The sequence below is a fragment of the Stegodyphus dumicola genome, chromosome 4, assembly GCF_044657685.1.
Source record: "Stegodyphus dumicola isolate Sdum_Otavi_A_Nest chromosome 4, ASM4465768v1".
NCBI classification, from domain to species: domain Eukaryota; kingdom Metazoa; phylum Arthropoda; class Arachnida; order Araneae; family Eresidae; genus Stegodyphus; species Stegodyphus dumicola.
Window position 1 is genome coordinate 53721232 of NC_140771.1, and position 24824 is coordinate 53746055.

General features: G+C 35.4%; 1 protein-coding gene across 1 annotated transcript in view; it reads right to left on the reverse strand.

Moving 5' to 3' along the window:
• Positions 1-19772, reverse strand: part of LOC146997545 (zinc finger BED domain-containing protein 5-like) — a 61160-nt gene extending 41388 nt beyond the window's left edge. The window contains exons 1-2 of the mRNA XM_085814343.1: positions 19534-19772; positions 18548-18650 (exon numbers count right to left, since the gene is read on the reverse strand). Coding sequence (XP_085670469.1) covers positions 18548-18650; positions 19534-19772 — 342 coding nt within the window. The remainder of the gene's footprint in view (positions 1-18547; positions 18651-19533) is intronic.
• Between the last annotated feature and the right edge of the window lie 5052 nt (positions 19773-24824).

Below are 24824 nucleotides of genomic sequence, written 5' to 3' on the forward strand. Positions count from 1 at the left end.
CATCCTTTTTCTCGGCGAGCAGACGTGCAACAGCTTGGCGTCTATTACTGGTTTTACCGCCATTTATCCGCTTTGCGTAAATACTAACAACGGCAGATCGTGTACAACCTACCAGTCGTGCAATTTCGGAAATACTCGTTCCGAGTCTTTGAAGGTAGTTCCATTACAATCTGCCCTCTATCAAATGCGCTTAGATGAGCATCCTTTCTCATCACTCGCAAAAGTAAGTGCAAGAATGCTTCCTTATCTTCTCCAGCCAGCAGTTCAATTCTACACCCACTTAATCACGTGCACTCAAAGTCATCCAGAGGAATTCATTGAAAAATGTGGTAACACTCATAATATTTTGGCTCGTCAGTGTATATTAATTTTATGAAAATCCGTGGCAACGCTATTCTATAAAACACCTTAGCACCAGTCTGTCTAGTTGAAATCGATTTCAAATCTGATTGTCTCGAACTTTTCTCAGGAAAAATATTTTTTTCTTTTTGTGATAAGTATAAAACTGAAGCTGTCATTGACTGTATGTAGAGCGCCTAAGTGTCGCCGACTTGCTACAGTCCAGTTATATAAATAATATTTTATTATTGAGAAGAGTTGTGCATCTTCGTTTATTTGTGAGAAGAAATATTACCATGTTTCATGTGACTTCATGTACTCCATTTATCTTTTTGTGCCTTAAGTGACTGTGTGTATGTACCTGTTTTTGTGCTCTCTGTTTATGCATTTTACGCATTGTGCTTTGTGTATTGTTGCCTATGCATTTTTATGTTTTTTTTTCTTTTTTTTTTTCTTTTTTAATGCGTCTTATTATCCAAGTATTTTTAGTTTAACTACCTACTATCTGTAACACCACAGCTTTCCTCTTCAAACTGTAATACAATCCTACTAATGCCCTTGTAAGGCCATGTACTTCCCTTTGACAACCTCAATAATCTCCTGGTGCAGCCTCGTGTGGTTCCAGGAAGCTTTTGCCGTAGTTAGAGGAGGGTTTGGAACACATGCCTGTTTACCTCTGTTAGACACCAGGCGTTCCAGTCCTCCGTAACCTACCTACCTACCATGCAGGAACAAAGTGGTCTGTCGAACCGGAAAAAGGGAAACTGTCGTGAAATGCGTGGTCATGGATGGCTGCTTTATATGATTATGGCAAAGTACTCCAGAGCTATTTTCATACTGAAACGGACGCCTTAATGAAGGAGCTAAGGCAAATTGGCCCGTATCCACGTTACATATGAGGAAAACTTCAAAACCGCTCTGCAGCTATCCTGTCTGCCGGGATTAGAACCCAGCTCGAACTACCAGGGTTCAGTAACTCTGCCACTGGACTGGATTATTACCGCAGTACAGAAAATTGTTACAGTGTTCAGTAAGTATACCTGTTTTATTTTTTAAAAAACTTAAAAGTTTAAAAGAATATAATAATGATAAAAAATAAAATTAAGAGATCAGAGTAAAAAATCTGACGTGTACGCATAGCTTCCTTGTACAGAATATTAAACTATACGCATTTTGTCTTGCATTTCATTTAAACTTATTGGATTGAATTAAATTTACTTCGTCGATAGCACATAAACCACAATATAATAAACGCACTCTTTAAAACTTACTATATTTGTTTACCATAGCGACACTCTGGCCCTAGGTTTACTTAACAGAGTTACATTTCATTCATTTTTTTTAACTCAGAATGCACAAAACTTATATCAGCTTAAGAATTATTTAATCGTTGCCACACGTTCTATTCAAATACTATAATAAATCTAAAACAATGTATAAAAGAATTTAAGCAAACAAAAAAAAAAAAAAAAGAAAAGAAAAGAAAAAGAAACAGTTTTTCACAGACGATTGAGTATTTCTCATTCAATTAATTCAGTTTTCACTTCGCGACAAGGCAAAAATACATAAAAACTCAAAATATCTGTATTGAAAATTATGAAGTAAATCTTAAACACTTATTTCCTCCAATAAATTCCAAAATGGATTAAGCATGATTTAATTCTCTATAATAAAAGAAGGCGTTATCTTTGTTACTGCGAAGCTTACTTTCTCTAGATTGGTAACAAATCTACTATTCTGCTGTTTCAAATAGAAACAAACATGGCCGCCATAGCAAAAATAATTAGGCTTAGCGGCACTTAAACAACTTTTAAATTGTTGATAGTTCTAAAACTATTGCATGCAGTTTTACTAAATGCATAAAAGCCTCAACCGGAAGATAAGAACAACATAATTCAATCATTTTTAAAGCAAAAAATGTAGAATTTACAAACATATAAGAGTAAAGAAACTGAGATCACTGAGCCAGGTAACAGAGTGGATATATATATAAATATATTTATATACGTTTGGCGCTCCAGATTGCAACCAAAGTGCGAGGTGCACATCTACATGTTATAGCAATCCTATATACAAAGTTTCAACTTTCTGAGGCTATTCGTTTTTGAGTTATGCGAGATAAGTACATATGCACAGACGCCACGAAAATTTCTCTTCAGAATTCATTTTAAATCAGTTTTATAATGTTTTTTGGGTGGAAAAGAGTCCTTTATTCTGTCCTTACGTACAGATGTCACGCAAAAACATCGTATTCAAAAGCGGTCAAAGTGGATATTTGCGTTGAAATATGATACCTGAAATTTTTCGCGATTACAGTGAAAATAAAGATTGGTGGGTGAAAATGTGCTTTAGCGTTTAGCCCAATCACCAGAAAATCTCAGAATACGTTGCATAAACAAAGTTGCGAAGGCGGGGCTAAGTGTCGTCCATAAATGGGTGGGACTAAGCTTGTGACGTCAGAATGTATTCTCTATAGATATAGAAATAAGTATAATAACAGATTTATATTTCAAATTATTATCAAGTGAAATTGTATCAATTATTAAAACGGTAAACAACATCGCAGTCTCTCATACTTGTATTTCATACAGCTTCAGTATTTTCAAAGATTTTTAAGCTTTAGAATTTATACAAATGAAAAAAGTAAAGACTGGTGCATTGTCGAAATCCAGTTTTGTTATCTTCATCTGTATGCCTTAACCATCAGCCATCACGTATATCGGTAGCTGTTAAAAGTTCCAGTGGCATTTTATGCACTTAAATTATTACACACACATACACACACACACACACACACACACACATATATACAGGTGTCCATAATTAAACTTGAAATTTGTGAGCAGCCTGTAGCAAAAACTATGCAGCAGAATTGCATGAAAATTAGGTAATGGCAGAATGAAATGATGAGAATTTTATCGAGGGAAAAAATAATGAGTTTCAAAAACCACCACTAGATGGCGTTCAGCAATGTAAACTATTGGCATATGGAAATGGCATCCATAGTAATCATATGCGCGCAAAGAAACCCTATAAAGATGTGAGAGGCGAACCGCAGTCATGCTCGTTGCCAAGTCAAGGAAGATGACGTTGTCTCTCCAGGAACGTGCTTTGCTGGTAAAATTGTCTTACCGAAACGGAGACTGCTACCGAAGCTTTGCGGAAATTTCGGTCTTTGAAGTGGTTACGAAAAGGTCTACTCACTACCCAAGAACTAACAAACATGATTAGAAATTTGAAGCAACGAGAATATTGGAGATTCAGCCAGGAAGGAGACGCAAGTATGTTGCAGCACAGGTAGTGGATGATGTAGCGACCCAAGAGGGAGGAAGACAGATCGCAACCTATTGGTAGCACTAGTGTTCGGCTTACTGCAGCATCTGTTGACGAGCTTCACTCCACGGTTCATAAGATTCTTCAAAAGTTTTTACGCTACTATCCCTATAAATTGCCGCTACTGTAGCAGTTCTTACCAGCTGATCTGGATAGTCGACAAACTTTTGCGTTCCGGTTTCTTGCGCGAGTTGAGCTCCAGGATGAATGGCCATGGAACATTTTGTGAATAGACGAGACTCACTTTCATATGGAAGATGCGGTTAACACGCACAGTTGCCGTATTTGGGCTGCTACAAACCCACATAAATTCCTACAAATTCCATTATACTCTTCTCATGTAACAGTTTGGTGCGACTTTACTGCAACCTTCATTATGGTTTTTTTTTTTTTTTTTTTTTCCCGAAGAGCACAGCGCTACAGGGCCTGTGACATGATACCGGTGAATGACACGCTTCATTATTAGAGCAATTCGTTATTCCGTCTCTTCAGGCAAGGCGATGTGATACAACCACAGTGTTTATGCAGAATGGTGCTCGTCCACACATCACCCGCTGTGTGAAACAAGGGCTCCGCCGCCATTTCAGTGACAACAGAATCATCAGCCGGCAATTTCTTATATCTTGACCTCCCAGATCCCCCGATTTGAAGCCTTGCGAATTTTGGCTGTGGGGATACCTCAAGGCCATGGTCTACCGTGATCCCACTACATCTCTATCCGAACTTAAAAAAGGCAAAGAACACCATGTGCGTTACATTCCCCAGTTCATGTTGCTTTCAACAGTCGAACATGCGATTTTACGCTTCCGGATTGTAGTAGACAATAGTGGACATCATATCGAGCATGTTTTGCAAACTTTTGTGGATCATTTATATGTTCTTAATAAAGCTATGATACGCCACCTAGAGGTGGATTTGAAACTCATTGTTTTTTCCCTCAATAAAATTCCCATCACTTCATTCTGCCATTACCCAATTTTCATGCAATTCAGCTGTATAGTTTTTGCTACAGACTACTGCAAATTTAAAGTGTAATTGTGAACATCCTGTATGTTACACGGCTCCGTGAGATCATTTCTTTTATTCCTATATTTTAGTAAATTGTGCAATTTTTGCTTTAAAAATGATTGAATTAAATTGTTCTTATCTTCCGGTTAAGGTTTTTATGCCTTCAGTTAATCTGCAAGCAATATTTTTAGAATTATCACTAATTTAAAAGTTGATTAACTGTGGCTAAGCCTATTTTTTTTTATCATAGCAGCCATATTTGTTTACATTTGAAACATCAGAATAGTGAATCAGTTTCTGCACCTTCACTGTCTTTTTGCCGAGTGGGACCAGAAGTAAACTTTTAGTTTTGGGCACTAAAAGCTGCCTTCTTGTCCGCTGGCTGAATTGCTTGTTTTTGCATTAGACTAAGTTGCAACTTGCCCAGAAGGACTATTAATTTCGTCTTGGCATTTCACGTCCATTCACTTTTGAAATTGTTAAAAATAACATGATCCTGTGATCTTTGGCGATCGTACGTTTGCAATCGTCTGATATCTCTTTCCCGGCAGGCCTTGCGATAAATGTTTATGTAAACAAATATTTAGACTTCGGAATGTAACGGATATTTTTTGCTTACTAGGTTAGTTTATTCTTAATTTTTTCTTCGGATTACGTGAATAATTATACTTAAATTATATTTCAGTTTAATATACTTATGTAATCTAATATGCCCATTTTTCATGTTTCTTGTTTCTACAAACTTAATAGACTCTACAATATTATGAATTAGTTACAGATATTAAAAGCTGATATAATAAGGTTCATATATTGCTTTTCAATCCCTCAATTTATTAGACCGCACGTAAAGGCAACACTCGCCTGGCCACATTGGCAGCCATGAACGCTGTCTGTTTCTTGTCTATTTGTATGTTTAATCTCCATCCTTAAAACAAAGTGATCTTTTACGATATAATTAACATCTGTGAGGAACCAAGTAAAATACCTTTCAAAACCTGTTCATTCATTTTGGTTTATTTTCCATAGTTAAAGAAGAAAGGAAGCTATTGCTGAAGAAATACTATACTATATGATATTTATGACATTTTCTTCAGCTTTTCTACAAATCCTCGGACCCTCTAACTGCACCTGCATGAGCGCGTTCGTGGTTTTTTCCACTTGCAACATGAATATTAGCCCGTTTCTCTCAGAAAATACTTGACAAAGGCAGGTCTTTACTTAGACACGTAACCCTAGTCTGCTTTGACATTAATCAATCAGTCCACAAATTCTAGATCAAAATTAGCTTCATTCGGCGTCAAAAGACCATTTTCTGCCGCATATTTTGAATTAAAGTAAATCTACTATCCCGGCGATCTTCCATATAGTCCATCCCTTAATCAGCCGAGGATTCAATTTCACTCGCGACGTAACGACTTCTCTCGTCAAACACATATTGCGGCATAGCTCGCCATAATATTAATTTTCATGTTTCATAGTTACGAATGGGCGCAAATGTATAGATTAAAAGAATTCATTACACTTTTTAATAAACTCAAAATATAATAAAGCACAACATTCGCCCCACAGAACGCACTTAAAGAAGTAATCTTTCGTAATAAAGTTTATAGTACCACAATCTTTCGCAACTCTTTAAATTTATCGTGTAAAATGCACCAATGATAATCCTTAATCTTGAGGAGAGGCAAATTCCATACGGATTTGAATGAGGAGCGATATACAAGAGATAAAATCGAATAGTTTTCTTCAATTACGTAAAAAAAATATTATCAGAAAGTTCAATGGGGTATAATATCAATAAGCCACAGATCGCGGCTTGAGATATTTCCGATTTCAAACTTGCAAAATCATGAATTTTCAGCTTTCCGCAGCAAATATATCTTCGTAAATAAATCGCTTGTTTGCATAATAAGTTCTCGTGAATTAAGATAATACGTTGCATTTAAGAGTAATAAAACCATAGAGAAATACAAAGTGGAAGAACACTGAAAATAAGAATAAAAACAGGAGACTCTTACTTTACGGTGAAGGAATAAAAATTTTTTGAAATAAAAGTGTTTGATTTTTCCCGTTACAGTCATATTTCGCATTTAAATATGTAGTATAAACCGCATGAACTAACCATAAGAATCAATACTGCATGTGATCCACCTCACGTAGGATTGCCCGTTGTCGGTATACATATGGTTTAGTATCGACATATGTTCGGCATCATAAAAAACAAATTTTGGTTGCGAAAATAATAACGAGGAATAATAATAATAAGAAGAAATAATAACAAAGAAATTTTATTGTTTTCTTTTTATCCTTGAGAAACATTGTGAATGTTACAAAGACTTTAAAAACTTAAGTGCTGTTTAGTAACAGAATATTTTTATACAGTTTCTAGTTAGGTACTCTTTCAATCTCAACTGTTTATGTAATGAATGTTATATAATTAAACATAGAATTAAAATGGTCAAATCAAAGTAGAAACTTAGAAATTTTAATTATGGCAAAACACACTAAAGATGCATTCGAAGAGGTGTACCTACTTGAAAAGTGTTTTAAAGAATAATATAGATGCTTATATTAATCAGGGAGAAAGCATGAAAACAGTCTTGTTATGAATAAGTTCCGTAGAAATTAAATGAAATTACCAGCGTTCAGAGCTTTTAATCACTGACGGACGAAATTATTACCATGCTTTTAGTCAGAAAGGGTTGTTGGCCCTTTTTAGTATTATAATAGCGTTAGGAAAAACGTATTCTAGTTATTTTTCTTACATCTGTCTTGCACAACTCTTTCAACAAAGCAGTGGCCCTTTGAACCGGCTGGTTTCAGACGATCTAGCTGCTAAGCCTGGTACAGCTACAGGTAGAAGTGGGCGGGAGCTGTTTTGAGGGGAGAACACACCAAAGGAGAGGCAGTCCGAGGATCTTTCATCTCTCTTCCTCTATCATTAACGTCTCGAGAGGATTTTCGAATATTCTGAGTATGTATTTCGGCTCACTGTGTATTCGGAGTACTCTCCTTGCCGCACAGACATTTATACACTTATACGTTTACAAACATCCATGCCTTCTCCGAGATTTGAACCCGGACCTTTAGGAACAGCAGTCAGGGTCAAAGCCCTGTTGCGGAAGTACAAAACGATAGACCAGGGCTGGGAGTCACTAGCGGCCGAACAGTCAGTGAACACTAGTCGTCGCTGCACACTAGCAATTCGTTGAATATTGGCAGTTTGATCCGGGGTTCGAATCTAGGTGAATGGGGTGGCTGTATGGGCGCTTTCTTCCCCATGTCTAACGTGTATATAAGTCAGTTCCCTTAAAAAGTCTTCCACGAAGGCATCCTGCCCCTTAGGCAGATAGAACTTGTGAGCTTTGTCGTAATCCCACCAAACAAACTAACCAAACATAGACCAGGGATGATGATAGCAGAAACTTTATGAAGAAGCTGCATGATAGATTTCCTTAAAGTTTCAAAGCCGCAGCTCAATTTTTTAAAAACTGCAAACACATATTATATAGTTTAAAAAATACTGAAACTAATTTTTGAGCAAAAGATGTATTTAAACTAAATTGATGAGAATTTCAGAAGTATTAAATTAGTATGTTTACGTATAAATACAAATAAATAAATCTTGTTTCTCCAACTCTGTGTTCAGAAAAGTAAGTTTCAAGAAAATGTAAATTTGAAACTATTGGAAGATCGAAAATTAAGCATTTTCGTCTGGTTTCCTCTATATTCTTCCGTTTATAAGTGTTGGCTGGTTTTAACATAAGTAAATTGAGATCCAAAGAATACGTATTGGCCTTTATGAATACAATAATTTTAAAAGATTTCACTTAAGAATAAGTCACTAATTAAAAAAAAAAGTCCAAGGTTGTTTCTTGATTTTTAGCTATACGCAGTCTTTCAAAAAGAGTAAAGTAAGTGTTACGAGACAACGCCCATTACAAAGAATTTGTTATTCGAGAAAGAAAAATTATTTTCAGATAAGCTACGAGTATTACTTATTCATGATTTTGCCTAAAAGTTTATGATTTATTTTTTCTTGCGCATTTAACATGAGGACCAACATACTGAGAACAAATCTAAATTTAAATAATTGAATTAATTCATTAGATACGAGCTGGATTATAAGTTACATTTTATTTTTTCTAAAGACGAAACATTCGAATCTCCAGAAAGTTTTAAATTCCAAACCTCGAATCTTAAGAGCTTTTTCAGCATTCGAATCTTTTGAATCCTAGCATAAGAAATCAAAATATAAACATTTTAACCCAAAGCATTGGAATGACTACTCTTATTGATGCTCAGTATAGAAGAACGCAATTAAAAAAAAAGGAGATTGCATATTCAGTGGTGTCTGAACAGTCCTGATGTATGAGGAATATGTATCTAATGAATCACTGATGTATCATATTGATGTATAATTATGAATTCTGATGGCCCTAAGTGCATTCAGCAAAATATGCTAGAATTTTTAAGCAATCAGTATGCTGCTTGTCAGTGAAAACTTTCAAATGTGCCTCTGGAATTGTCTTGATTATATTAAACATTGAGAACGTACTGTTAATCTAGCAACTCGTTGTTGCAATATATAAACGTTGCCTCATACGCATATTCCAATTGCTCCTTACTACTGCTTCAATAATTAATGAGGACAAACATAGAGATAAAAACTTAAATTCTCACACCTATCCCTCCTAGCGGAGGTAACCGGCGGACGGAAGTGACGCCACAGAAAAGGGGCGTGGCCTCCGCCATCTTGGATCACGTGACAAAATGAAGTGACGTTGTCGGATTGGATGACGTAAAGCATAGTTTCGTTTTCATTGTGTGGCAACGATACTATGTTTTCAAAGTTTTATTTTTGTGGCAACGACCCTATTTTTCAAAGTCTCATTTTTGTGGCAACGGTATCTTGAACCACGTGTTTGGAATGGCATGACTTTTAATTTATTATTTTAAATACATGATTAATATTAATTGCTTTTAGTTATTTACTCTTTTTAATTATTTAATACGTGATTATTTTTAATTTACTCTCTTTGTTTTTATACATGATTAATTTTGATTATTAATACGCCATTGTTTTTAATTATTTAATTTATCATTATTATTTATTATTACATTTAATTAATTTTTAATGAATTTAATATCATTTTCCCTGAATTTTAAAAAGCTAGGATCGAACCCGCGACCTTTAGTACGGAAGGCGAATGTACAAACCCAAGGAGGTTAGAATAGAAGGAATATGCCAGGAACTTCTCTCAAAGGAAATCAGATTATTGTGATGAGTAGAAAAACAACCATGACGTCACCTGGCTGGGGGAAACCCTCAAACATCATCTCTTTCCCGTTCCAGCATGCTGAAACCACTTGACGCTTTTTACAGGGTGATCAGCGAATAAGCCCTGATTTCAAAATTAAATATCTCTACAACAAAAATTTATAGAATTATGCGGTAAACTGTACATTTATTAGCAAAACTGTAAAAATGGTATACAAAAGTTTAGAAAATTTAGTTACGAAAATCGTTAACAGATGGCTCTCTGCGCTGAAAACTCTTTCTCTGAAAGGAGTAAAAAAATTAATTAAAAAAATAAAGTGAAGCAACCTTTGCAATCAAAATACAATTTCTTCAAAATGTTCCCCGTTCGAAACAATGAGGTGGCTTAAACGAACAATGAAATTTGACATCACGTCTTGTAATGTCTCGACGGAAATGGAATCACATGCAACGCCAATCAAAGGTTCAAGCTCATCTAGAGTAGCAGGATTGTTTCGATAGACAGCGTCTTTCAATGTGCCTCACAGAAAGAAGTCACAAGGACTCAGATCAGGAGACTATGGAGGCCAAGCTATTCCTGTGTCAGTAAATTGAGGATAATCTAACCATCTAATGCAATTACTCTATTCCCAAAGTATTCATGAAGAAAGTGAAAAACTTTATTTGTTCGATGTGGTCGAGCCCCATCTTGCAGGAACCAGTCGATACTTGGTCGATCCTCCAACTCTAGTTGAGTGCTGACAAATTGTTCCAAAATTGTAACGTAACGTTCAGTAGTTATCGTTCCTCGTACGAAAAAGTGTCCGATAATGCCTCTGGCGCATACCGCAGCCCATGCCATAACTTTAGGCGAATGCAGTGCTTTTTCTTCACACAAATAAGGAATTTCGGTACCCCAAAATCTCCAGTTTTGTTTATTAAAGATTCCATTCAAATGCAAATGTGCCTCATCTGTGAACCAGATGCAGCTCACATCAAATCTGTCATTGTAGATCATTGTTAGAATCTGATTCGCAAAGCCAACCCTTTGTTGCACAGCTTTCATGGGTATGGCCTGATGACTTGGGATTTTTGTATGGAAACAGCCGTAGGCTAATTTTAAATATGTTTTGTGTGCTCGTGTACTTCAAACCTGTCTCTGATGCAATCCGTCGGCTGCTTTTCCTAGGATTTTGCTGAACAAATCCAGAAACTTTGGCTGCATTTTCAGGAGTGACTATAGTTTGCTTAGGCCCAACATTTCCCTTTCGATCATCAGCCACGCTGCCAGTCCATTCGAATTTCGCGAAGAGTATGCGAATGGTTTTCGCATTGGGTTCAACTGGAACATTGAATCGGTTTTGAAAACTGCGACGTGTTGCCGTAGGACTATGTTCTAATCGCTGAAATTCCAGAGCCAAAATACACTTTGTTCAATGGAATACATTATTTCACTTTCTACGCTAGCCTCTTTTCACTAGCCAACAGTTGTACTGATCACTTTCGACTTCGAAGCACATTTTAAAAGTTATTGATAGGTCATTGCAATTAGAGCGCCATCTGTTAACGTTTTTCATAACTAAATTTTTTAAACTTTTGTACACCTTTTTTACAGTTTTGCTAATAAACATACAGTTTACCGCATAATTCTGTCTGTCTTTGTTGTAGAGATATTTAATTTTGAAATCATCGCTTATTTGCCGATCACCCTGTACATCTACCGTGGCGGTTGCATATAAATCTTAACGACCAATCAGATTCTCTCTAACACTATGTATCGCTAACAAACCTTACTTTTGCTCATAACCGGATTTTTTTCCTTCTCTGGGATATGAGAAAGGGAAAAGGGATTTTGAGTATAGGGAATTTCAGTCCATACCGTTGTTATTCTGCTTTATTAAACGCATTCACTAAACACACCTGGGAGACACTTTTTATAGTAAATGAACACAGCCTCCTCCCCTTTTGACTGCATGCATGGACTCAATCATATTTTTAGGACATTTTCTATTTCTTTTCCTCTTCCTTCTATAGACACTTTATTTTTTCCCCTGCATTACCTTGGGTCATTTGTTTTAATTTTACTTTGTCCAATTTTTTTTCCTGGCGTTTTGAACTCGTATAAAGAGTACGAAGTTCCTTTTTCTCTCCTCTGAAATACGAAATTGCTCGTTTTCTATTTACCAGAGTTGGCCAAACTTCATGTTAGTAAGAGCCGCACGTTTGAATTCAGGAATGTTCGAGAGCCGCATCTAGATTTTCTAAAAGCCACAAGTTCATATTTACATCACTATAGAAGTAGTGGAGGAGGTTTCAAATAGAAAGAAATCTCTGATAACTTTGTAAAAAGAGTCTAAACTGATTAATTACTTATTTTTGGACACTGAATAGTTTTAGTTTATCATAGTTCGTACATATATTTTATATGCACGAGCCGCACAAATTGACTGCGAAAGCCGTATCAGGGTCGCGAGCCGCACTTTGACCACCCCTGCTATATATCTTTCCTTTGCACCTAAGCTTGATTTTTCGCCCATCGGAGCAGAAAGACTTAGAGGGTGCAAAACAAGACTTCTGTTCATTTTGTCTGTCTGTCCATAGCGTTGTTTATATGGCGTTCCTGTGAAATCACTGTTCAGTATTCTTACGCCTTTGAATTTTCCGACGATCCTGGCCGGCGACCTGAACGCGAAAGATTGCTCCTAGGAAACCAGAAGAAATAACAAAAATGGAAGACTACTTTTAAATGATTTAAACGCAAAAAATATTAAGCTTGTTGCACCTAATAAGTATACTCATTATTGGAGGAATAATGGAGACATTCTAGATATTGCTTTGTTCAAAGGAATTACCCAAACCACCTATTTAGAAGTTCTGGACGAGCTTTCTTCTGATCATTTTCCCGTCATCTTTGATTTTAATGGGTTCTACCCTACTCCTGCCAAAAACTACTCCGCCAAAAATCCGCACTAAAGTTAACTGGGATCGTTTCACGGAACATATGAACAATCTGCCCTGCAATCCCTCACTTAGAGACTGTGGTGAAACCGAAAGCGAAATCTATTCCCTCACCTTAAAAAAGTTCATCTTATGAATGTAAGAATTTCTACACTAGAAAACTCCCAGATGATTTCCTAAATACTAACAAAGAAAGGAATATATTAAGGAAAAGGCATAATATCACTCAAGACCCTACCTTAAAAAGGCAAAACTATTTTAGCAGAAAAATTTCTAATGATATTAATGATTTGAAATCAAGCAATTGGGAAGATTTATTAGATAACATAGGCGCAGATACAAACACAATTTGGAAAATTGCTAATGCTATCTGGAAAGAAAAGATGAATCACATCGCGCCTTTAAATCACATGGGCTTGACCCACCACTCCGAAGCTGACATTGCGAATATCTTCGCTGATACGGTGGAAGAGACTTTTCGGCCAAACCCTACGACCGACCCACAACACGAAGAGGAGATCAAAAATGAAATTAATAGCTTCAAAGGCAGAGACAGTGGCGTAGCTAGGGTGAGGCAAGGGGGATCATCTATCCCCGGACGCAGCATCCAGGGGGCGCCAAATTTTAGAATGCAATATTTTCCATTCTTGGCACACAGAAAGGGGCGTGAAATCTTCAGTTGTCCCCGGGCGCTGAAAACCATAGTTGCGCTTCTGAGCAGAGATAACCAAGATTTTATTAAATTTGTTTCACCAGGTGAAATTCAGCACATCATTAAAAGACTTAACATGAGGAAAACCCGAGGTTTTGATGGGATAAACAACCGAGGCTTGAAAGCCCTCCCCCACAGATGTTTCGTATTACTTACTAACATTTTGAACCCTTTGCGGCACAGTGTGTCCGGTCTGAACACACTTAAAAATTTCTTTCTGTACGCACAGAAAAATTGAATGAGAAAGGATTTATAGGTTACTATAGGTTAGTATGAACCTTCTTTATTTATAGTAGATGGCTCAATACAAACCAGTCCTTATATTTTAGCCATGTTTAGATTTTTAAGACCCTCATTTTTCAAAGAAATCTTCCAAATTTTTTTAGTGTATAAAAGGAATTGTTTGAAAAGAAATTTCTGTGTTATTTTTGGCTGTATGCTAATTTCCTTATTCTATACTAGTTTTAAATTTTTACCTTGAAATCTTGCCTAAAATCAAACGGCGAACCCTAGGTGTGCTCAGACTGGGCTCACGGATAATCTAGGACAACTGAAAGCCTGTATTCTTTGTTTCTCCGCATCTCATCGGTCAGTTCATTGACAACAATGCTCGTGTCAGCACTCTTTTCGAAGCTCTATTCAATCAGTGTGCCACTTTGGGCACACCCACAGAATTAAAACGATAAGTGCTATCTTCACAAAATTTTACTTGTGTAATCCGCTAGGCCTAATTAGACTGCCTACCTTTTATTTTATCAAAACTATGACTTTAAAAGGTAGCGTGCCGGAAAGGGTTAATGAGTGCCTAAGAAACTCAGTGGAAACACTCTATAATTATTACGATCTTAAAACCGGGGGAAAATCCATCGGAAGCTACCAGTTATCGTCCCATCAACCTTTTATCGGCGATTTAATAAGTATTCGAGAGAGCTCTTAACTCAAGAATCACAAGTCACCTAGAACGCCTTGATCTGATAGACCCAGCGCAATTTGGCTTCAGAAAGCACAACAGCACGACCCACTAAGTACCTAAGGGTTTAGAATTTATTTCCAGCGCTTTTTTCCACAATACAGGAGTTGCGGCGTGTTTCCTAGACCTGGAGAAAGCATTCGACAGAGTCTGACACGACGGTATGATCTATAAAATCAATAATTTCATGTTCCCCATCAGTTTTTTGAAGCTCATGATTTCTTATCTGAAGAGAAGATCTTTTCAAGTTCGGGTTGGAGATACTCTGTCACAGAAGAAAGTAATACAAAGTCCTTACTTTCGCAAGGCTCAGTTATCGCACCAAAGCTTTTTAATATTCTTATAAATGACTTACCTAATCCATTGGGGTGTAAAACACTAAAATACGCAGATGACATAGTAATTTTGTCACAATCAAGAAGCCCGCAGTTAGCTCTAAACAACCTCCAACTCTACGTGAACGTTGTTGACCGCCTGCTGTCAGCTCTGGAAGGTAAAAATTAAAACCTCAAAATGCAATATTGTTCACTTTCGTCGTTACAGGAAAAATGAGAGAACAAATAGTGACATAAAAATTGGAAATGATATCATCCCAGTCTCTTTGTCAGCTAAATATCTCGGAGTTATTCTTGATGAAAGACTTAGCTTTAAAGACCATGTAATTAACCAAGTTAACAAAGCAAATAGAGCTTACATGTCCCTCTATAATCTCATAGAACGGAAATCTCAACTTAGCCTTAAAATTTAAACGTACTCTATTTAGTACTTATTAGACCAATTTTGCTTTATGCAGCCCCGGCCTGGGCCACGGCGTTAAAGACTGAAAGAAGGAAAATTAGCCTCCTGCAAAAATGAAATACTAAGAGCGATGGTTAATACGCCTTGGTATCTTAGAAATACGATCATTTATGAAGATTTAAAAATTAAACCAATACCAGAGCAGATCCTAATGGATGCTCACAACTTTTTTGAGAAAATGGAGAATTCGCCAGTCAATACTTTGAGAGAACTTACGAACTATGATCCCATTGTGGAAAGCGTCGTGAAACGACCTAAGTCAATTCATCACAATGTAAAGTGGTAGCTGTAAATAGTTTTATCAAACTTATCTAATTTTATTCAAGTATTTAATCAAGCGTTTAATCCTAGTGTTTATCCAAGTATTTAACCAAGATTTATTTCGTGTTTGTGAATTTGTGTTTGTGTTTACTACTAAGAATATGGACTTAGTGCCTGGACAGGCAAATACTTTTAGTGTTATTTGTACAAAGTGTAAATAATTGAACTCGCCACGCCTACCAATGTGGATACAACCGTACTGGGCTAGTACCTGTCACGTAATACTCATACCCTGAATTTTCAAGAATTAGATATTATTCTCTCGAATCTCTCACTAAGCAGTTTTATGTACTTCAGTCAGGACTCAGATGATTTTCATGACTTAAAAATTGAAATTTTTGCTATTATGTTAGTGTACTCCACCTTAAAACTCTCATTGCCTGATCTCTCAGACTCTTAGTTTCGCCTTCGTGTGAGTGGCGTGATAGCCCCCTAAATTTTTCTACAATCGTGAATGGCCGTATGGCAAGTTAGAACGACCAGAGTTAAACTCTAAGAAGTTGATGCCTGTAGTGAAAGTAAAGCATAAGCATAAGCATCACTGTTCAGAAGATGTATTAACGTATCTCCTGAAATAATAAAATGACCCTTTACAAGGACAAGTAATTTCGCATCGGAAAACCAGCCGATACCCTTGGAAACAATTGAAAGGTCTTTTTCAGAGTCAAATGTTTCTGACACGCAAAATCAAGTGTTCAGCCTTCTAAGAATTGAGGGAAAAAATACGCTACATTTTATAATTGAAAAAGACATTTGACAAATGGTCAACCCACAGAATTACACAATTTAAAACGCAGGAAAGAATGCAAATTTAAAAGTTCTAGTTGTGTGCGTTGCCGAATATATTTTGCATATATTATGGGTTGCTATTTTGGCAATAATATAGCACAGTGTCTGGTGAATTCTTTTGATGGTTGGGTATCAAACTTTTCTTCGTACCAATTTCTTTTTTATTAATAGTTATCAATGTGTCAATGATTAAAATGATGATAGGAAAAACTATTTTTCCTTTATTTTTACATATCAAAAACTAGCACCAAAAATATTAGGTGTGACATTTCAGCTGTGAATTGACTTATTCTAATTCCCGTCGATAGCTATATATCACAATAAAATAACACCACACACATTACACAGAAATAACACGCTCTAATTTTCAATACATTTATTTTCCATAGCGACTCTCTGGCGCTAGGTTTCTTTCTTACAGCGTAACATATGCCTCGCAACTTCGAATGTATCACAAAAATCAAGTTTCTCACAGAATATATATCAGCGCCAATTCTGGTGGAGCATGCGCTATTAGCCAAGATTCTGCTCTGTCAGCTAATACAAAACACTCCCGGAGTTGAAATTAACAATTTCAAAACTATTATTACTATAAATGTAAATATAAAGGCACTAAAATAAATTACTTCACAATAACAAATCACAATATTGAAAAATATACAATCAAATCATTGCAACAAATACCAGTTTATAATAGAGATAAAAAATCATTCTATACATAGATCTATGTATAGAATTCTATACATAGATCTATGTATAGAAGTATACATATATATCGAACATTTCGTTTTAGCAAATGCTGACTAGGCAATCTTACAGTTACTACTCTTATTTTGTTATCTCTACTATGAAAAACCTCAGCCATTCTCCCCACTAACCATTTGGTTGAAGGCAAATTTTCATCTTTTATTAATACAAGAGTTCCCAACTGAACGTCATCCTTTAAAATTTCCACTTGTGAAGTTCTTGTAAATTATTAAGTTAATCACGTTTCCATAATTTTCAAATTTTTTGTGTATACTTAGTGATTGTTTGCCATTTAGAAAGTCTGTTTTCATTTATGTTGTATAAATCTGACACAGCAAGAGTTGTGATAGATCTACCAACCAAAAAGTAACCTGGGGTCAAAGTTTCAAAATTATTGTAATCAGCTGAAATTGGAGTAAGAGGTCTTGAGTTCAATACTCCTTCAATTTCAGTTAAACCAGTTAAAAATTCTTCTAAAGTTAAACACTGATTACAAATAACTCTCTTCAAATGACTCTTAAATGATTTAACCCCGGCCTCCCAAATTCCGCCGAAATTTGGCGACTTTGAAGGAATAAATTTCCACTATATACCTTCAGTGGTATAAAAACTCGCTAAATTCTCATCTGGACACTCAACAAATTTTTGCAATTTTTTGTGTTCTACACTAGTACCAATAAAGGTTTTAGAATTGTCACTCATTATTCCAGTACATTTCCCCTTCTAGAGAAAAAAACTTTTAAGCTAGAAATAAAAGATTGGCTAGTTTAGTCTGTCACAAAGTCTAAGTGTATGGCTTTTGTACTCATACATACATATACTACGACATAGATTTTGTTCAAAACTCCCTTACGTTGATTCTTAAACTTTATTGCCAATGGGTCGCAGAAATCAACACCAGTTATGTTAAATGGGTATGATGGTGTGACACGCTCTTTGGGCAACTCGGCCATTATTTGTTGAACTGTGATGGGTTTGTTCTTAAAACATGTCACACATTTGTAGATGATCATTTTACAATTATTTCTGCCATTAAGTGGCCAGAACGTTTGTCTTACTTGATGTAACTGTGATTGTGATCCTAAATGAAAGTACCTCAAATGAAAATGCTCTAAAATAATAGTAGTTAAACGATGTTTACTAGGTTAGACTATAGGGTGTTTACTATTAGCCGGTAGGTCCGAATAGGACAATCGTCCGCCCACTCTAATTAACCCCATGCTATCAAGAAACACATTCAGTGATGCTAATTTACTTTTGAGGTTTACACACTTACCTCTTTTCAATTGATTTATTTCTTCTCGAAACTCACTTTTTGGGCCTCTAATAAAATATACACATCATCATCCTTTATCTCTTCTAAAGTAAGTACTCCATACCTCCTTACTTGGGGGTTCTTAAGATTATGGATAAACCTGAAAATGAAACTTACGAATAAGTTTAGTAGAATAAATACGAATAAGTTTAGTAGAATAAATACGATTAAGTTTAGTATAATTAGAAGACAAATTAAGAATATCATTAAAGAGGTTTGGTTCATTACATGCAATCAAAACTAAGTTAGAATCGTTATGCACTTCATTGTCCTTTTTAAGTTCATTTGGACACGCTTCTTCAGCAACCTCAATTGGTAAATCCTGATGAGGAATCTCTGAGCATGTTAGAAAGTCACAGCATGACCACCATTTGGACCAGTTCACAATAAAGCCACTTTGAACACCACGCGTCATAAGCTGGGTTCTCTTTTGTTGAATAATAGAATCACTCTGTCGGCTGTGTTAACTTCCTAATCTCGTTAACTCTGTTGGCGATGAAAGATTTCCATTTGGTACTGATACCTTTAATCGAGCATAGCACTATTTTGGCATCAGTCCAATAAAATATTCTCGAGGATTTCTTTGGATCGAGCAATTTTTTTCACTCCAGAACCTAAACGCGTTGCTAGTAATGCACCAAGTAATTCAAGACGAGGTAACGTAATTCTTTTCACAGGTGCAACACGACATTTTGATGCAACGAAACTCACAGAAATTTCTTCTTGCTTACGCAGTTTTACGTAGACATCAGTACCGTACGCCCTCTGACTGTCATCTGAAAAGCAATGGATCTCTATGGAATCGGCTTTGGGATTCAAAATGAATCTTGGAACTGCAATTTTACTTAGATGATGACACTCACAGCACCACTTTGGCCATTCTTGACAGATATCTATAGGTAGTTCATCATCCCATGTCAATTTTCGAACCCAAAGTTCTTGTAGCAAGAATTTAAGTCTAACAGTAAAATGGAGTTATTAACCCAAAGGGATCAAAAACCTTCCCTGCAGTTTTCAAGATGAATCGTTTCGTATTACGCTTATTCTTAAGAAATTCCATCAAACTGTCTGTGTCTATACTCAGACTGTCTTCATTAGTATCCCAAAACATTCTCAAGATCTTAAGTGTCTCGTTTGAGTTATTGATTTTATGTAGATGGATCTCGAACTCTTCTTCTTCTTCCCATTTTCTCATCAGCTCAGGATCACGTATAGTTTTCATTTTTGTATATAGAGAAATATATGTCGAAAATATTGTAATATGCAGAAAATCCTCTCATGGATACCATGCAGGCAATCTTTTTAAATAACTAGTATTTATGGGAAGCTTTTTTTTTAATGTAGACTTCCAGCTTAACCATGTGCTTATTTTTGGTGTGCATGTTTGGCAGATAGTTTGGCTCATGATGTTTTACTTATTTACATATTTTCTTGGAACTTTTTCATAGTCATTTACAGATCTGTTTCTAGGATATGCATCCTGAAAAAATACTTTTTTGATGGACCAAGTACTCTGGTGTTGCACTACCTGCATTAATTCCCTTGAAAGTTTTAGTTTTCATGTCGGAAGTTTAACTATACGTACAATTTTATAGATCCAAATTGATGGAACACAGTTTAGCTCAATTTTTAGCAGTGGAATTTTATCTAGGTAATAAAAGTGCCAACTCTGAACATCTGAAGCTCACAGTCATGAAATATAGACGTTATAACAAGCAGTGTGCTAAAGCATATTTTCATTGATAAAGATGTTTTAAACACTTATATCTGCTATACTGACATTCATTTTTAGTTCACTTAATTTAATATCTTTCTCACTTTGATTTGCCTACTCTGTAGTTATCTGTAATACACCTTATTAACTTTAAATTTCCTTTTTATATTATTTTCTGTTTTCACTCATTTTCCTTATGTTATCCATTTTTTTACTTTTTTATTTTTATTTATAAAATTCTTTAAACTTATAGTTAACTTGGAGGTAATTACAATAAAAAGTTTTTCTTTTATAAAATGTATATTTTACGATACTAAATTCGTCAAGAATCGTTCTGCATTTGAATCTATCACTAAAATTTTTGTATTTTTAATTTAAAATTATTACAGATTATTATTAATTTAGTTTGTTCTCTCCAGTTCTTTTTATTTTATTATTAATTTTGTAGACGTCGGTGGACATTATATTACAAAATGCTATTCCACAGCATGAAAATTACCCTGTTAAATTTTAAAATAAAGTGTCCAATTTTAGGGAAATTATTAATTTTGGCTGATGTTTATCGATTTAACCTCTTCTGCAAATTCAACGGCAGCTTCTGCGAAATAATATCTTTCTAAGTTCGCATTTCGAATTGAGAGAAAAGAAGGAAAAAAATCGCCAGCCGTGGGGATAAGTCTGGGTTCAATTCCCGCCAAAGTCTGGGTTCAGTTCCATTTCATGGCTAAACTCCTGCAGCTCATTCCTGTGCCGCTTTTTCACCCGATGTTGAATGGCGATGATCGGTCTAGTATATAACAGGTCTTTGGCTTAGACGTCCCTAAGTACTGCAACTGCGGAAAAGAGGGTCACCCAGCATCGTACAGGGGTTGTAAAAAATTTCCTAGCCTTAAGAAACTTAAAAAGCCCTCTTCTGATCGCCGCAATGGTGTGAGTTATGCTCCGACTTACAATCAAGTAGTGAAGAACAAAATGCCAATTTCTCTTAGGAACTTGCTGCTATGGACTTAAATTTTTCTACAAATCTCACCAACGATAGAAACGGCATGGGTGCTACTTTGGTAGACGGTTGCACGGATTTTGGCGATTTTTTTTTTTTTTTTTTTTTTTTTTTGGCGAGCGATACGACTTATGGTAAACCCATTACTAGACAAGTTATTTATGGAAAACGATACATTTTTGTCATTTTATTTAATAAACTAACAGCTTCGCTGCCAGCCTTCGTCTGGCTTTTAAATGTACCGGAAAAATGGCTGAAGGGAACACCAAACGTTAAATTTAAAAACTGCGTAGAATTTCACTCTGCAGAACAACTTCATTAAAAAAAAGTTATTACGTATAACAAAATTACAAAGAAATAAGCACTATCCCTTAATACAAATATTAATTATCCTAATAAATAAATTAACCAACTTACGTTTGCAAAATCTTAAGAACTCAAATGGTATAAAGGATGTTAAAAACTTTGTTTCCTAAAAAAATCACTCAAAACTTTTCAATATCTTAAAATTAGTGAAATGAGCAATAAATAACATAAAAGAATACAAAAAACAAAAAATCTGAAAAGCAAAGTATAATTAATGATATTTTATCTTATAATTTCAAGAGAAAAAAATTGCAATGAAATAAGCTATATCCCTTAATATAAATATTAATTATCCTAATAAAAAATTAACCAACTTCCCGTTGAAGAAAAAAAATCATGCAAAACTTTTCAATATCTTACAAACAGTGAAATAAGCAAAAAATAACATGCTCAAAAAACATAAAATAACACGCAGAATTTTAATCCGCAGAACAACTTTATCCAAAAAAATCAATAAAAATGATGAAATATGCCAATCTCTTAAAAACAGTGACATAAGAAATACGATGAAAAACTGTTGCCAAACCCATATTTTTAAAAGAATGAAACTATTCAAAATAATGCGATTTCATCAAAAATCTTATCAACAGCAGTAAGACAGGAAAATTGTTACCAAAACCACATTTTTAAAGATGTGAGATGTGAGATGTGTACTCGGAAGCTTCATTTAAAAAAAAAAAAATTAAAAATACGAAATATTATCATTTTTCCAAAATTCTTTTTGTAAAAGCAGTCGCAAGGATGAAAGTTTAACGTATCCAAAAATCAAAGAAAAATAAACTGTACATTTTTAAAAATAAATGTTTTTAGAAAAAATCTCGTTGAAAAGGTGTTAAGCTCCCTTTGTTAAATAAATTCGTATTTAATCGATTTATTGAAACACGAAATTTAATTTAAGTTCGTAAAATAGGTAAGTGCCTACGTTTCATGACGGTGTGAAAATGGAGTGTGTAGAGTAAAATCTCGCTTTCCTATAGCCTATTATGTCTCAAAATGACGCGATTTCGTCACAAAACATAAAATAAAAGAAATTCGAATTCGAATTTCGCAAAAATCGCTTCGAGGTGCACTGGCTCTTGTCTAGATGCACCTTTGTACCATATGCATAAATTGCGTGTTTTAAATATTATTTATTGCTTCCAAATATTAAAAATCAATTTAATTTTGCATTTTTATTTGAAATAAAAATTTTATTGTTTATGATATTTTATGTAATTTTATGTTGTGGATGTTGTAATGAATGATGTCACATTACTTTAAAAGTAATTGGTTTTAATATCTATAAATTTAATCTAATGTTTCAAACATTATTTATGGCTGTTAAATATTAAAATACAATTTAATTTTGCATTTGTTTTAAAAATGATTTTATTATGAATGATTATTTAAACAATTTTAATTATATTCGTGATGTAATCAGCTCCCTGATTAGTTACAGAATATTTGTGCATTAACGAGCTGTAATCAGCTCCCTGATTGGTTACTGATTATTAACAACTGGCCCAAATGGCCGGAAATAGGTGAATCGTGCAATTCTTCCAATAAACTAAATCTAAGACTTGCTGGAATAACCGGCCTAAACTCGTGATTTTCGTTAGTAGTTTTTGTATAAAAAAGAAGTTCATCGATTATTTCATAATTTGCCGCCCTATTTCTTATCGGCACAATATCTTGATAGCTGAAATTCTCAGGGTCGGCTAAATAATTATATATATTTTTTAACTCAGGATCTTTTCCCAGTTCGGCTATTATTGTTTCACGAGCTTCTAAAACTTTTGATGTAAGCATGGCTATTCTAATTGTATTTCCGTTTTCACCCAAATTGATTCTACTTAAAGCATTTGCCACAACGTTCTCCTTTCCCGGAGTGTGTTTAATTACTAGATTATACTCTTGTAACTTAAAGTGCCCACCTTATTAATCTCGGCGATAAATTTTTTCCAGAATAGGGTCTGGTGATCGCAGCGTGGTCGGTATACACAGTGACTGGAGAACTTCCAAAGTAAACGCGGAATTTGTGCACCGCTAATAAAACTGCTATAGTTTCTCTTTCCGTGGCCGAATAATTTCTCTGGGCTTCGTTTAAAGTTCGACTGAAAAAAGCTTCGGGCTGCCCATTTTGGGAAAGAATTGCCCCAACTGCAAAATCTGAAGCGTCCGCTGAAATTTCTAGTCCTTTATACCCTTCCGGGAATTTTAAAACGGGGGATTGTGTTAGGGAGTCTTAATTTTTTAATGCCGAGTTGGCTTCTGCTGACCACGAAAATCTAGCTTTCTTTCTCTTCAATTTAAGCAGTAGCTCAGCTATTTTAGCAAAATCTTTTATGAAGGATCTATAGTATGAACACTATAGTATACCAAGAAACGATGATAACGTTTTAGCTGTGTTAGGAGCAGGATAATTTTGGATAGCTACGGCAATTTTACATTTGGATGCATTTACTTTTAAATCGGCTTCGTTTAACAATAAAAATACTTGTCTTGAATCTTTTAAATGTTGTTCCAAACTATTACTTGTAATTATAATATCGTCCAAATAAATGAACGCACTCTTACCAAGGACCGGTCTTAAGACAATGTCCATACATCTCTGGAAAGTTGACGGTGCGCCGGATAAACCGAAAGGCATCCTAAGAAATGCGTATGTACCAGACTTTGTTATGAAGGCGGTCTTGGGGACATCTTCAGGTTTTACCCCAATCTGAAAATACCCACTCGTAAGATCTAACGTGGAAATGTACTTCGTGGAGGTAATATTGCGGATTACCTCCTCGAAAATAGGTAAAGGATATACGGGATATTTTGTGACGGAATTTAACTTTCGATAGTCTACAGCGAAACGCCACCGCTTCAGGTGCGTAATCGGGAACTCGTTGTTTTTCTTGCATAACACTACTGGGCTAGAATAACTGCTAGAAATAGGAGTAATGATTTTATTCTTCAACACTTCCTTAATATGAATCTCAATTATTTCTTCCTTAACCTTATCATATCTATATGGCTTCTGCCTTACTGGTTGGGCATCCCCGGTCTGGATTTCATGACTGGTGACTTGAGTGAATCCAGGTACATCACTGAATAAATTTGAGAATTCACTTACCAAAGCTTGCAGTTTTTCTTCCTCTTCTGCCCGCAAATGCTGTAGAAAGCTCCGGGGGCCCATCGTCCTTCTTGTTAACTGGCTGCATCGTGAC